The sequence below is a fragment of the Hevea brasiliensis genome, chromosome 9 (genome assembly GCF_030052815.1).
Source record: "Hevea brasiliensis isolate MT/VB/25A 57/8 chromosome 9, ASM3005281v1, whole genome shotgun sequence".
NCBI classification, from domain to species: Eukaryota; Viridiplantae; Streptophyta; class Magnoliopsida; order Malpighiales; family Euphorbiaceae; genus Hevea; species Hevea brasiliensis.
In genome coordinates this window covers 92,664,347-92,679,255 of record NC_079501.1, presented here as the reverse complement: position 1 = coordinate 92,679,255, position 14,909 = coordinate 92,664,347, and the positions used below count along the sequence as shown (strand labels likewise).

General features: G+C 28.0%; 2 protein-coding genes across 2 annotated transcripts; both read left to right on the top strand.

The window, feature by feature from the left end:
* Nucleotides 1-5,762: 5,762 nt before the first annotated feature.
* Nucleotides 5,763-8,721, top strand: LOC110632932 (protein SPIRAL1-like 1). Its single transcript, XM_021781309.2, has 3 exons — nucleotides 5,763-5,918; nucleotides 6,886-7,179; nucleotides 8,391-8,721. Exons 2-3 carry the CDS (start codon nucleotides 6,919-6,921, stop codon nucleotides 8,469-8,471), a joined length of 342 nt encoding a protein of 113 aa, XP_021637001.1. The 5' UTR covers nucleotides 5,763-5,918; nucleotides 6,886-6,918; the 3' UTR covers nucleotides 8,472-8,721.
* A 2,999-nt stretch (nucleotides 8,722-11,720) lies between these two features.
* LOC110632920 (uncharacterized) lies at nucleotides 11,721-14,001 on the top strand. The gene is made up of 5 exons (XM_021781294.2): nucleotides 11,721-12,063; nucleotides 12,719-12,780; nucleotides 12,875-13,050; nucleotides 13,399-13,507; nucleotides 13,603-14,001. The coding sequence occupies exons 1-5, from the start codon at nucleotides 11,769-11,771 to the stop codon at nucleotides 13,903-13,905; spliced, it is 945 nt and encodes a 314-aa protein (XP_021636986.2). The 5' UTR covers nucleotides 11,721-11,768; the 3' UTR covers nucleotides 13,906-14,001.
* Nucleotides 14,002-14,909: the final 908 nt, after the last annotated feature.

Below are 14,909 nucleotides of genomic sequence, written 5' to 3'. Positions count from 1 at the left end.
TGGGAAATTGAATTGTATAGTCCACCAAATGGAAGGTTGATGGAACCTACCAATTACCATAACATGAAAACACTTCCCACCTAATTAAATAAAAAGCATGTTGTTAGTACTCATTTGGTGATTTTTGTAATTTTGTTATGATAAAAAAGAATAGGAAACTTCTAATATAAGTTCGACTCGTAAAACTCAACTAAGCCTTTATACCAAAAATTTATTGGGGTCAGCTATATAGATCTTCTTTTTCTACTCTAAACTATTTTGGACTAAAGCCTCGAAAATATGTACTGCTTATAGGTCATGTTGTGCTATTCTCATTCAAGTCAGTTTAGGTCTATCCCTTCTTTTTTTTTTTTCTATCATCTAACCCAATGTGCTATACTTGTCTAAATGAAGCGTCTGTATGTCTACGCTTCACATGACTAAACCATCTCAATCTCTCTTCTCTCAACTTATTCTCAATTGGCACCACTCTTACATTTTCTCTAATACTCTTATTACGGACTTTATCTAGTCTAGTATGGCCATTCATCCACCTTAACATTCTCATATCCGTAACTCTTATCTTAGACATATACGACTCTTTCATTGCTCAACACTCACTACCACATAACATAGCCTGTCATATGGTTATGTGATAAAATTTTCCTTTCAATTTATTGGAAATTTTGTGATCACATAAAACTCCTATGGCATATCTCCACTTTAATCATCCAACTTTAATTCTATAACTAATATTCTTCTTATATCCCCCATCTACTTGAAGGATTGAGCCGAAATATTTAAAATGATTACTTTGGGGCGATACCACTCCATCCAAACTAATTCATTTCCTATCACCAGTTCGGTTTTCACTGAACTTACAATGTATGATATTTGTAGATGAGAATAAATTTTATAATTATTAAATTAAATATTTATATTGAATTTTTTATAAAATTAATTAAAAAATATATATATAATAAATACACGAATTTAAATACAAATATCTGATCTAAAAGTTTATTCTTTTATGAGATCGCACTTATGATAACTTTACTAAAAAAAAAAATCCTAATTAATGTGCATGGAAGTGTCATGAAGTCTTGCTAATTTTGGATTAGACACTATTTATGACATAAGAGTACATGTCTATTTTTATTTATTTAGGTAGACAAGAAGTTGAATTAGGAAGTCTCTCCCCACAAGGAGTGGCCCTCCTTGATGATTAGTGACATTAACATTATTGTGTGCACGCCTTATGGTCTTTGATATCCCCTTTGCACGTAAAGAATGTATAATTCCATTTGCTTACTTCAATTTTAGACTTATTTGATGTGCTTAAAGTTCAAGTGTTAAAAAAGAAAAAAATCTCACATTTATTTAAAAAAAAAAAGAAAAATCCCACTATTGTAAAATGATTCTATTTTTTTTTTCCAAAAAAAAAAAATCGATGAGGGATATTGAACTCTAATGATAATATATAATAATTATAATTCAAGCTACAAATTAATACTATTCAAATGCAAAGAAAATCTAATGTATTAATTGATATGTCTATACTAAAATTAAAAATAAAAAATAATTATAAAAGTTAATTTTAATGATATGTTTATTATTTAATTAGTCATTTCACCCGTGAGTTGCGCAGACTATTTATTATTTTATTCTAATAATTAATTATAATTTTATTTAAAATTTAATAAATAAATAAGTTAGTTAATATTTTAATTAATTTTTAAATTATTTGACATATACCAATATAATGATAAATAAAATAAAAAAAATGCATATGCCACTTGGTATTTTGAAAATATCATTATTAAAATTCTTATATTTTAAATATAATAAAATTTGTAAAAATATATATTTAAATAATTTTCTAAATAATTTTTTAGTGACTAATTAATTTTTTTATTGTGATTAAAATTTTAATTAAAAAATAATTAATTTTAAGATATATAATATTATGAATATAGTTTTATAATGTTTGAAGTTGTAAATTTAAGAAAATTTTAAAATTCTTAAAATTTATACTAAAAAAATTTTTAAATTTTAATAGTTGAAATTTTCATAATTGAAATTCAAAATATTTAGATAAATTAATATCTAATATGAAAAGTTAATTTGTACAAATAAATTTAAAAACATAGATAATAAAAGAGGTGCCATTAACAATTTCTCAGCATATTTATTATCATATGTGGCACGTTATAATAAAAGAGGTGGCACATGTGCAAATTATTTATTTTTTTATTTTAAAAATATAATTTAATATATATATTTATCATACCTTGTAATTTCATAATTATATTATAAAATTTTATATAATAATAAATTTTAATTAATTATTTTAAAATTTATTAAATAAATAAGTTGACTGATAGATTTTTTTAATTAGTCTTTATGTTATTTGATGTATATTAACAAAAGGATAAACAAAATAAAAAGAAAATGCACATGCCACTTTACGATTTTTGAAATATATTATTAAAATTCTTATATTTTAAATATAATTTTTAAAAAATATATATATTTAAAATTTTTAAATAATTTTTTAGTGAATAATAATGTATATAATTTTTTTAAAAGTAATTCATTCCTAATTAAAAATAATTGATTTTAAGGATGTAGAATATGATTTATATAGTTTTATAATATTTATGTTTGCATCTTTCAAAAAAAATAATGTAGATGTTGTAAATTTAATTAAATTTTAAAATTCTTAAAAAATATTCTTAAAATAATTTTAAATTTTAATAGCTGAGATAAAAATTTTTACAGTTGAAATTTAAAAATATTATTTTTAAATATGATAAATTAATTTTTATCTATGAATTTAAAAACAAATATAATAAAAGACGTGCCACATAAAATTTTTTAAACATACTTATTAGTTTATATAGCACACATTAATTTATGTGACACATCCTCATGAAACTTCGTTTAAGATTTAATTTTAATATATATACATATATACAATTTTTAATTTAATTTTTGTGACACTCAATTAAAAAGTAATTATTGATTATATAAGTGAAATATGAGAGTGTGGTCTTATCTCATTTAAAGAAATAGATTAATCAAAATAGACATATAAAATATTAAGCCTAATTATTAAAAAGCCAAATCTTTTCATTTTTCAGCGATTTAATTCAATAATTTTTAAATTTAGTAAAATCAGCCACAATTTTAAAATTGAAATTAAATTTAAAGAGAGTGTGCCTAAATTTTTTATTCTAAACGGGTTAATGAGTAGAGTTTTTGCAAGTATTTGATTCGATCGAACCCTAATAGTATAGGTTTAGATAGCATATAATCAGGTTTGGGACGAGTTCGGTTTAAAATTTAATACCTGTGATGGGTTCAGATTTTACATATTGAGTATTCGTTACCGAATCTCATTTATATAAATATTTAATTCAATATAAAATATATGTTTTTACAATAATATTTATAAATTTTGTTTTATATGAAATAAAATTAAAATATTTTATTGAATTATTAAATTTTAAAATATACATTATTAATAAAAATAATTTTTATATAAATTTTTAATTAAAACATATAAAATTAAATACATTCGAGTATTTTTTAAATAATAATAATCAAGTTTAGGACGAATTTGAGTAGCTGATAATAAATTTTAATTAGGCTTGAGACGGATTCAAATTTTAAGAATATTAATTGATTTAAATTTTGGTATAATAATTTTTGTCCAACCCATTGTCATCAAAGATTAATCCTTTAGAAAGGTAGATTATTTTTTAGTTTTTATATACTAGTATTTTTAATACTTCTATTTTTTTTATTTTAAAAATAAAATAAAAGTTTATAAAATATAGTTTCATGAAAAAAAAACTTTAATACTTTCACCTATTTTTAATATATTTAATCATTAATATTTCATAAAAAAAACCTTTATTAAAATGAATAATTTTAAACAATATTTTAATTTATCTTTTAAAATAGAAAAATATAAATATTAATTGGTCAAATAAAAAAATAAAAACATTTTTATCAATTTTAATTTTAATCAAATCTTTGAATTTCATTAATTTAATCATAAACTTTTCATATTATTTTTAACAGTAAATTTATTGTTAAAAATAATTGAACTCACTGATTAATGAATTATTTAAATATTTTTATTTATATATTGTCAATTTTAGCTAATTTATTTAATTTTAACATTTTCACTAATTTAGTAAATTTCTTATTGATAAAAAAATAATAATTGAATGATATATTTATATAATATTATTATCTTAATTTTATTTTCTCTCTCTTATTATTATATTTTTAATTCATATTTTTTTCATAATATTATCTCGAATTTAAAGCATAATAAAAGAAAAAATTTAAATATTTGAATATAAAATATTGATAAATAATATAATCAAAATATAAATTTAATTATAACTTGCAAAACAATATTATGATTAGTAAAATAATATTTTTATTTGATTTATTTGAGAATAATTATTAAAATGATTAAAAAATTAAAATAATTTACTAATATCAATAATATTAGTAAATATTTAAATTATTTTTATTTATTAAATCATCTAATTAGTTAAAATTGAAATTGATGTGAAAATTTAGAATTAAATTAATAAAATTAAAAAATCTTGTTAAAATTAAAAGAACTTATAAATATTTTAATTTTTTTAATCATTTAGTTATATTAATAACACTAAAATCTAAGAATAAAATTATAATTTACGTAAAAGTATTGATGGAATCAAAGTATTTGGCAATTAAATATTGAATTTATAATTGAATTTAATTGAAATTTGAATAATAGGGGAGTTAAGTGGTTGATCCACTTAATTGGAAAAAAGAAAATAGATATTTATTTATTTGATTATTTAAAAGAATTAAACAAATCAAGTTCAAAAAATTGATGACCAACTAATTTATAAATTTTTATTTTCAAATTTATAATCCTTTAAAAAGTATAGAATTTTAATTATTCAATGAGATTAACTATTTATTTTTTATATTTTATTAGTATCTTTAGATTTTTTTTTTTATTGTGATTGAAAGTTTATTATGTGTGTGTTTTATAAGTAATTTTTTTCCATATTTATAAATTAATTAAATTAATTATGAAAAAATATCTTACTTAGAGTAATTTTTAAATCTGTCATTAACTTGAATTCGATATTTTATAACTTCATTGATTTAATATTATTAAATTAAAATTTATTAATAAATAATTAAAATATTTGTAGAAATTAAAGCTTTATTTATTTTTTGAAAATAATTTTTATGTAAAAAGTATTTTTTATAAAAAATACTTTTTATTATTTATTTATAATATTAGAATAATGATATATATTTATTATATATATATATTTTTTAATAAAATTATTAAAATTTAAAAAATAAAAAATAATTTTTTATTTTTAAAAATGAAAGTTATTTTTTAAAAAAATAATTCAAATTTTTTATTAAAAAATATTTACTATTAATTAATTTTTTTAAGTATCATAAATACTAAAAAATATAAAAAATATTTTTTAAAAAATTATTTTTCATAAAATAAATAAAGCTTAAAATAAAAAAATTTTATTTATTTTTTAAAATGAAAAATAAATATCAATAATTATAAAAATAAATGTTTGAATAAATTTATTTTTTAATTATATATGAAGGGACAGATGAACCTAATAAATTTGTATTATTTATTAAAACATATTAATTAAGAAATAAAAAAAAAGAAGTTCTAATAATAATAATAATAATAATAATAATAAGGGGGAAAAATCCAGATTCATTTCATTTGAATTTATCCATTGCCTATTTAACGCTCGCATTTCGCTTTCGCAAGACATCTCTTGTGAGCTTCACTTGCTGCGCTGCTGCTCTCACTCTCAGAGTCTCTCTCTCTCTGCTTTGGCTTCCGCTCTCCAGATCTGATACTCAAAATCGCTAAGGTATGTTTTCAAACCCTTTTATTTCTCTTCTGCTACCTTAGATTTTGAGCGTTGTGCCAATTTCTTCTTCGATTTCACTGTTACTGATTTGATATTTTCACTTCACACATTTTGCTTCATCTCACCGCTTGAAGTGGCAGCTGTAACCTAAAAATGCAATTTCTTTTGTTAGATCTCTTGTTGCTCTATAATTTTGGATTCAGACGCTTTCCCTCTTAGACGGTTTTTTATTTTATTTTATTTTTTTAAAGTAATTCTTACTTGAGGAGAATTAGTATGATATGGGTTTTGGATAGTTTTCTATTTCATACAATGTATTGGAACTGAAATGAGTAGATCGATGCTGCTATTTTTCTGTGATTGTGGTTTAAGGGAGTTTATTTAGGAATAGAAGATTTGAGATATGGTAAGCCTTGTCCTTCTTTATCTTTGGGCTTTTCATATTCTGCTGCATTTGATTTTTTGTTGTTGAGCCTATGCTTTTGCTTGTTTGTTTAGCATCCTGTTTTGTCTCCTTTTGTTGAATGCAGTTCAGATTAAGCCTCAAAGTTAAGTTTTGAAGTGCATTTTATGAATTTTACTTGGAGGTGAGATTGGATCAGTTGTCATTCTCACATGCCTACTATGTTAGAATTGTGAAGTTGCAGGTGCACTCAAGTCTAGGATCGAGTTGCATATGCAACTCTCCAAAATTGTCTATTTGAATCCTGAATTCTTATAATTTTGGAAATTGGGCATGACTGTCCCAAGCAAAGAAGTTTTTTTGGTGTCTTTGGTATTGAATGTTAGTGATTTAGATTGTTATGAAGTTCTATGAGCTTTAGTTGTTCACTTTTTTTATGTGATACTGGCGATGAATGGTATAATTTTCTTTCCAAGGAAAATATCTTACCTAAACTGCTGTTCATTTTTTCTTTATTCATTTTTTGTTCTTTTCATTTGTGTTCATCTTGTTTGTGGAGGACAGGTTTTAGATTTTCTTTTCTAGCAAGTCCAGAGCATGGGTCGTGGAGTTAGCAGTGGTGGGGGCCAAAGTTCATTGGGTTATCTGTTTGGGAGTGGAGAAGCTCCAAAGCCTTCCACAAATGGTGCTCAACCTGCTCCAGATGATGTCCAGGCAGTGAATAATGTGCCTCCCTCCAAACCTGCTGTTGCTCCTCAGCCAGTAGATGCCAGCAAGCAGATTCCTGCTGGTATTAATAGTTCTTCTGCAAACAACTATATGCGGGCAGATGGCCAAAATGCTGGAAACTTCATCACGGTATGATTCGTAGTGATTATACTATGCTTGTTTTGTAAAGCGCAAATGGTTTACCATTTGCATTTGTTGTCTATGCAGTGTTTTAGGTGTTATAAGTTTTGTTCACCTTCATGATGTCTCATGAATCTTATTTAAGATGAAGCAACATACTTGATTTGATTGGATTTGTGAAGTTTCATTTGTTTTCTTGGAATGAAGTGGAACTACCTGGCTGAGGACTACCATGCATAAATACATACAGAAGCAGTATCCTTTCAGTTTGTTACACAATATTTGTGGTCCAGGAGGGCCTTTATTGTTCTAAATTTCTGGGATTTGTGTGGTATGGACTTCTGAATTTTTAGCAATAAAATTTCTTGTGTAAAACTTCCACGTAGTGAAGTGTGGACATTTTCTTAGGTGTTTTTACTAACTCTTTGCATTGCAACTTCCAAATCTATTTTCTGTTTGTTGAAGTCAAAATCCCTCTCAAGTGTTTTATGACGGATTTCTGAGTTGAGGTTTATTATATTTAGGCCAATAACCATTAATCTTTCTTAGTCTTTCTAAAATGATTCTGGTGGTTGTATTCATATGTTGTAACTGGATACTTAAACTAAGCCCTCACACTGAAAAGGGAAGGAGATTTCAAAAAAGCATTTAGATGGGAAAAGAAAGAGAAGACGAGGTGTGCGTGTGTGGGTTCGTGTTGAAGTTGAACGTAGTTTATCATCAATTGATTTATGCCATTAAATTAGAATGTGACCTACATGATCTTCATTGATTCTTTAGTTATCTCAACTCCATCTTTTGTGTGCAGTTGTGTGTTTTATTTGTGAAGGCTTACCATGAGAATAATCAGTGGCATGATATTAGCATCCAAAAAGTGATGTTTACTGTAAGAGTTGAATAAGAACTATTATTTGAGTCATGCTTTTGATAGTTCCATATTTTAAAACCTTTTCAACTTCCTAATGGCGTTAGGCATATGCATTCCACTGCCTTCCTTTTGAGCAAGAGTTAATGGGAACATTATGGAGCTTGATTGAAGGCAGATTTGAACAATTCAAAATATTATGTCCAAGTAATTGTTTATGGTGCTTAGAGAACCTTTCTTGAGAGCTGCTTTTAAACACCCAAATAAAGCTTAATTGTGTTTCATTGCATGCAAAGATATTTCTCTAAGTTGTCATTCAGTAGCCTTTGCCTAACAATTTTCTAACTGGGTTCAGGATCGACCTTCAACCAAAGTCCATGCTGCCCCTGGTGGTGGATCTTCTCTGGGATACCTCTTTGGTGATGGTAGTAAGTGAGATGTACCTTAATCCCATTCCAATGGAAGTCTGTTTGTCATTTCTTATGGAAACCTGTAATTTGGATGAAGCAACGATTTTCCTCTTATAATATAATTACTGGAAACTTGCTGGATCATGTGATGTAATATATAGGTGGTGGTGGTGTTGGTGTTTGTTTTATTCAATCAAAGAGCATTTTTTATGCATGAACATCATTACAAAAGTTCAGTTGATGTATCTTATCTGATTTAAATTGTGTTCTTAGCAATATTTTGCTTTGCAGAGTGATCTTTGCTCCTTGGAATAGACTCTCTCTCTCTCTCTCTCTCTCTCTCTCTCTCTCTCTCTCTGTGTCTGTCCGTTTGTGTGCGCACGCGGTAATGTCTAATTTAAAATTGGTACTCATTCATTTGTGAGAACCTTTTCTGTGACAAGAATGGTGTAATTACATTGGTTAAGGGGACAAGGAGCTGAAAACTGCAAGAGCACAGGACAAGTGAATCGAAGGATAACTAATCGTTGGAATAGTTAAATACCTTATGTAGGAATCTGCTATACAATTCACAAATATGAACAAGTCGAAACAGTAGCTAGGGTCTGATCTAGTAACACTAGTTTTAGCAATGGCTGTTGCGATTATGTGGTGCTTTGTCAGTGCGATTGAAACGCAAATGAATTCACTCAATATAGAAGCAGCATGGAGTATTCACACACACACTCATGCACAAATGAATATGCATTTCTTGACAGGCTTGCTAGTGAACATAAATAACAAGTAATGAAGAAACAATATGATGTTTGCCAACAAATCTCTATCTGTAAATATTTTCTGAGTGATACAGGAAGGTAAATCCTTAATCAGGCTACATCTTGTTTAGTGCTTGATATACACAAATGAGATCTGTGCATTGCATTCCAGCTCGGATGGCCCATGGGAAGTGGTTCTGAAAGAACAATCTCCTTGCTTTTCACTAAGTCTTGCTGCCCACCCTACAAAGAGACATTAGACACACTGGAAGGTACATTTGCTTAAACTCTTTCACCTTCAGTGTTTACTCGCCAATTAGGTTGTTGGGGAGGTCAAATAGGGTGTGCCTTATGTCATGCGCTTCCTGAGCTCTAATGGCTACATCTGCCAGTTCATCTGTCTACATAGACTGCATGGAGAAAAGTTATTGGATCCCATCAATCGTTTTATGTACAACTGTTTTATTAAAGCCATTGTCGTAGTGGATCCTATGTGAGTTCTATCATAATCAACAGTCAAAATTTAACCATTATAAATATAACAAAAAATGCCCGAGAATGATGGAAATTTTCACTGGCTGTAGTATCATTCACAATTTGGATTTTCTCAACGAAAGCTGAAATCTTTCTCATTATAGATATTTCGTCTTAAGTCCTAAGAGCATGAGCAGTCAAAAGCCAAAGGGATGGATAAGATTTCATGATTTGCATTAGTAGGTTTAAATGGCTCATCAATCATAAAAATAGTGTACATTCCCATATCACCATTTCATAGCTCACAAATTCAAATTAAAAGAAAAAAGAGTAAAGAAGAAGAAATCTGGAAAAGAGACTCATTCTGCCTTATGAGCTTCTCTTCATCCGCTCAAGAACCCTTTCAAAAGCAAGGTTCCCAGTTGTTTCAAAGCAATGTCAATGCAGGAATTGGATAGTGGTTTTTCCAAAATTCATTGATAAATTTCAGAAGTTGTTCTTTAAATTTCAAGGGTTGTAATAAAGATATCTTTAAACTTAAAAATATAATATAAAATTTTTTAAGTTTTAAAATTTTACACGTTAGAATTCTTCTAACTCTCAATAGTAAGTTTATAAGTAACAAGTTGATCAATTCAGAGTGGCAATAACATTGATAATTGTTATTGTTTCTCTGAGATAAAGTCTCTAATATGTTATTATATATTTAATATTTTATTATTTTGTACAGTTATGATTGATATACAAAGAAAATTATAATTAATTTTGCAACCGTCACTTAGAGGAAAGAAAATTCTCTTTTTTATGCAAAATTTTTAAGTTTAAGTAATTTTATATTATATTTTTAAATTTAGGAACAGTTTTATTATAATTCCTAAAGTTTAAAAATAATTATTAAAACTCATCTCAAAATTCATACAACAATACAAATAAGCAAAAACATTCCAAAATTCATGATAAGCAGCAACACCATTAGGAAATGATTACCAATCTTTTTCAACATTACTGCATGAGAACCCAAGAAATCAAGTTATACCTTACAAATCGTAGCAGCTCATGAATCATCAAAAGTATCAATGTCAAGAGGTAGGGTACTTGAGAACTTTATTAAATATAAACTATTTCAATGTCTTTTTAAAATTTATCTCTAACTACTCTCATCTGTCTCAAATTCGATAGATATTACCTACATATTATTTTAACTTGTCCCTATTTAAGAGTGTAAATAAGTCTAATTGAGTTGAACTTTAAACCATTTGTTTTTTCTTCAAATCCGAGCTTAAATATTACGATTCAAGTTCAACTTATTTAAAATACATTATAATTAAATTCGATTTGTTTTAAACTCATATATAGTATAGGCAAAGTTAAGCTCGAATTTGACTTTTTTTTTTTAAGTTGAATTCATTTATTAATTTGTTTACATATAAATGAGCTAAACTTGATCTTGACTAGTTTAAAATATTATAAAATTTATATTATTAAAATGTTTTCTAAGAAATTATTATTATTTTTTTAAATTGATGTCTAAAAAGAATTTTAAAGAAAGAAAATTTTCAAAAAATATTTTTAAAAAAATATTTTCAATATAATTTTTTTGCAAAGAGAATGTTAAAGAAAAATTTGCCTGATTTTAATGAAAAAATTTTAACTCATATCTATATGCATATTCAATAGTAAAATATTTAATTTTTTCTTTAGGAAATTTCTTAAAAATATTTATTCTTGAAAATAATTTTGTCTTAATATACATTGTTTTTAATAAATTTTCATTGTAAAATGATTTTAAAAAAATTGAAAATAAATAGGAACTTATCTATAAAATTCAGGCAAAATATTTAATTAACTCTTTCATTTAATAAAGAATTTCAATTTAACTTAATTTTTAATTTTTTATTCAGATTAATTAAAAAATATTAATTTAACTCATAAATTAAAATTTATGAATTAAAAATTTTAATTTAAATTAAAAAATAAAAAATTTATTTTTTTTTTAATTTTTAAAGTTGCTTCTGAGCATAAAACTGGTATATGCTTATAGCAAAGCATTGCGAGAGGGAAAATTAAAAAAAAAAAATAAAAAAGGGACGAAAAATGAGCTCCGGTTGGATTCTTCACCATCTTCTTCTTCTACGGACTTCTCGCAGGTCGCTCTTCTCTTCTACTTTTTGCACCACCCAAAGACTCATCTCTTTCTTTACCCACAATTTCAAAACCCGGCAATTTCAGAATCCTCATTATCATTCTCCTTCTCGTTTGCGTAGTTTCTCTCGAGAAGGACCCTTCTCTGCTGTATACCATTATCCGTCTTTCTCTTCTCGGCTCTTGAACACCAGCTCTACCCAGAGTAATGATCAAGAGAATGGCACCGAAGAAAACCCACTTCAATGTAATCTCTGTTTGTTTCTTTGTTTTTAATTTTTCTTTTGCAATATCTATTCAGGTTGAAGTTTTAATTATACAAAGGTGGCGTTTTGCTTGTTGAAATATGATTTATATATCTCTTTGACTGGTGGGGAACTTCTAAAACCGTGTCTATCATCGTTTATTATCTGTTGCTTGATGTGCTGTTTAAGTGTTTGATAAAAGTTCCTCTTTTTTTGGTGTGTGTGTTTAAAGTGTTTTCCCCCCGCTCTACTGGGTTAATGGAGCCTGGCGAAGTGAATTGAATTATTTAATAACCAATGATATTAAGTGGGCTCTAGAGTAATTGCACCATATGGTAAGGAAAAACAAGTGAAGGAAAGAAAGATAAACTGGGTTTTCTTTGTCACATAACATTCCCTGAGAATTGACAATTCGGTCATCTTTCATCTCATGACTATATTACTTGTAATTGAACCGCCATTTCTCAGTTTTACACTATGTTATATCATTTGGAGATTGTGCACTCTCTCTCCCCCTTTGTCAAGGTGAATGTAGAACTTTGGTTCTTATTTCACAGGCTAAAGGTGCTATTAGTTTTACCCTTTCGAGCTTTTTCAATGGATTCACTACTTTACATTTTTATGCCTTCTTTGCTCAATTTCGTTTTAATATTGCAGATGAAACAACTGAAGAGGGAGAAACAGATGGATGGGAAGAAGAGGAGGAAGTAGAGCCTCAAGTATGGTGTTTTTACTTGAATTTTCTCCTTGCTTAGCTTTAAATTTCAGCTATTCGATTTTATCTCTGTTGATGTTTGCTATTCATAAATGTAGGCTGGTGATGGTGGGGATGGCGGTGGAGTCGTGTTGCAAGGCGTCCCATGGGGTGAACAGGTTCTCTCTATTGCCCGTGAGGTCTTGTTGCAGTTTGCTGATGACCTGGAACTCTATGCTTTCAAGACTACTCATCGAGGATATGTTTATGTGAGACTGGATAAGCTGTCAAATGAGTAAGGTTTTCTTCACTAGTAAATTAGAAGGCATGGAGAAATCTTTCTTCATTTTTTCTTTTTGCAGCAATGACTAAGTAAGTTTTCATTTTTCAATTCTAGTAGAACTAATTTTCCACTGATCAAAAGTTTATGATAAAAAATTAAATATGTCTAGCAGACTAATATTCAACTTGCTTGTTTCTATTGTCTGTGGAGATTATTAGCAATTTGTTTAAATAATCTTTGTTGATCTGTTGCTATAGAAAGATTGCACTTTTTGAGGATAGAAGTGAAGCAAGACTTATGTTGCATTCATATATTGATAGTTAATATAGATAATTTAGTGTTGATGGTCTCCTTTGTCAGATATGGGTGTCCGAGCATGGAGGAGCTCGAAAGCTACTGTCAAGAATACAAGAAAAGATTGGAGGAAGCTGGAAAACTTGGACAAATTCCTGATGATTTGGCCCTTGAGGCAATTAATAGTCAACTCTTCTTTACCGTTGCTTAAACAAGGTTCTAATTGTCCTGATATTAACTTCTTGTGATCACATTGTTCCTGCCTTGAAGGTATCATCTCCTGGCGCAGAGAGAATACTAAAGGTACCAGATGATTTATGTCGATTCAAAGAAATGCCGATGAGAGTATGCTATGCAGAAGGTGCAGAGTCTATTGGCCCAGAAAAGGATGGAATCTTTTTTCTGGAGTCCATAGAGACAGAATCAGAGAACTGTGTATGGAAGTTGGCAGATGTGAGAGAAAATAGGGACCCTGAAAGTAAAGGTAGACCTTTAAGCCGTAAAAGAAGAGATTGGAGACTAAAATTGCCATTCAAAATGCATAGACAAATAACTTTGTATCTTGAATTCTGAAATATCACTGGCTAAATTGTGTTTTCTGACCTACGTTTGTTATTCGTGTTCAAAAGTTCGATTATGAAATGGAAATATGCTGTGACATTAGAGGTATATTTTGCTGCTTATATGTATGTTCTGCTTGGACTTATGCTTAGCTAGCTAAGTAGGCTTACGGAGACTAATTTTTCTTATCTGCTTACTTGCTTAGCTTCTTCAATCTGTTGTCTCTTGTCATGGTGTGGCTTTTAGTGATTCAATCACATTCACTTGATATTGCATTTCCTATAAAGAGGTGGCTTAGATGCATTTCATAGGATTAGCCTTGAATTGGAGTTTAACAGTAAATGGTTGAATATAGTACTGCCTAAACCCAACACAAACTAATCTGCTATGCAATTGCCTGGGAAGTTGGGACTAAATACAAGCCTGTGAGTGCCTTGGACTGGGCTTTATGTCCCAGCCCAATAAGGTATGCCAAGAAGGTAACATTAGATGATGGGATTGAAACAGATTACAGCTGATGTTATCAATATTTTCATCACGTCAATATTGAAGTGCAGTGTGGATGCATGTCTCTGGCCGTCGTCACCTGTCTGGTTGAAAATATGGTCTCTAGCAGGACAGCAACCATTAGAATTTCAGCCTGACAACTATTACAGCACAAGCATGACATGAGTCAAGATTTATATGTAATAAGAAGTTGAAAACATTACATCAACTTGGAGAAATGAGTAATTTCATCCAGTTTTGAAGCATGCAGCGTTACATCAAGAACATTAAATTTGTATGAAATTGAGTGTTGGCGTTTGCTATTCATCTCTCCCGTTTCCTTTGGATTTGAAGGATTTGTGCAGGAGAACCCTTTGAATCTGGGCGGGGTGTTTTGCCTCCCATTGTTGGTGATGTTTGTCTCTCCCTTGCATGTGTGCTTTTCTGGTTATGCAGCTTCCCCTTAGGTAGCCGGTGGTTCTCTGCTGATGGAGGAGGTGATGGCCACTGTTGAGTTTAGTTCCAGTCAA

Bases quoted from the DNA above. Each gene is read 5' to 3' on its own strand.
- LOC110632920 (XM_021781294.2), top strand. From the start codon at position 11,769: ATGAGCTCCGGTTGGATTCTTCACCATCTTCTTCTTCTACGGACTTCT. The intron at 12,064-12,718 runs GTAATCTCTGTT...TTAATATTGCAG, and splicing joins CGAAGAAAACCCACTTCAAT to ATGAAACAACTGAAGAGGGA. The intron at 13,051-13,398 runs GTAAGGTTTTCT...CTCCTTTGTCAG, and splicing joins CTGGATAAGCTGTCAAATGA to ATATGGGTGTCCGAGCATGG.
- LOC110632932 (XM_021781309.2), top strand. From the start codon at position 6,919: ATGGGTCGTGGAGTTAGCAGTGGTGGGGGCCAAAGTTCATTGGGTTAT. The intron at 7,180-8,390 runs GTATGATTCGTA...AACTGGGTTCAG, and splicing joins ATGCTGGAAACTTCATCACG to GATCGACCTTCAACCAAAGT.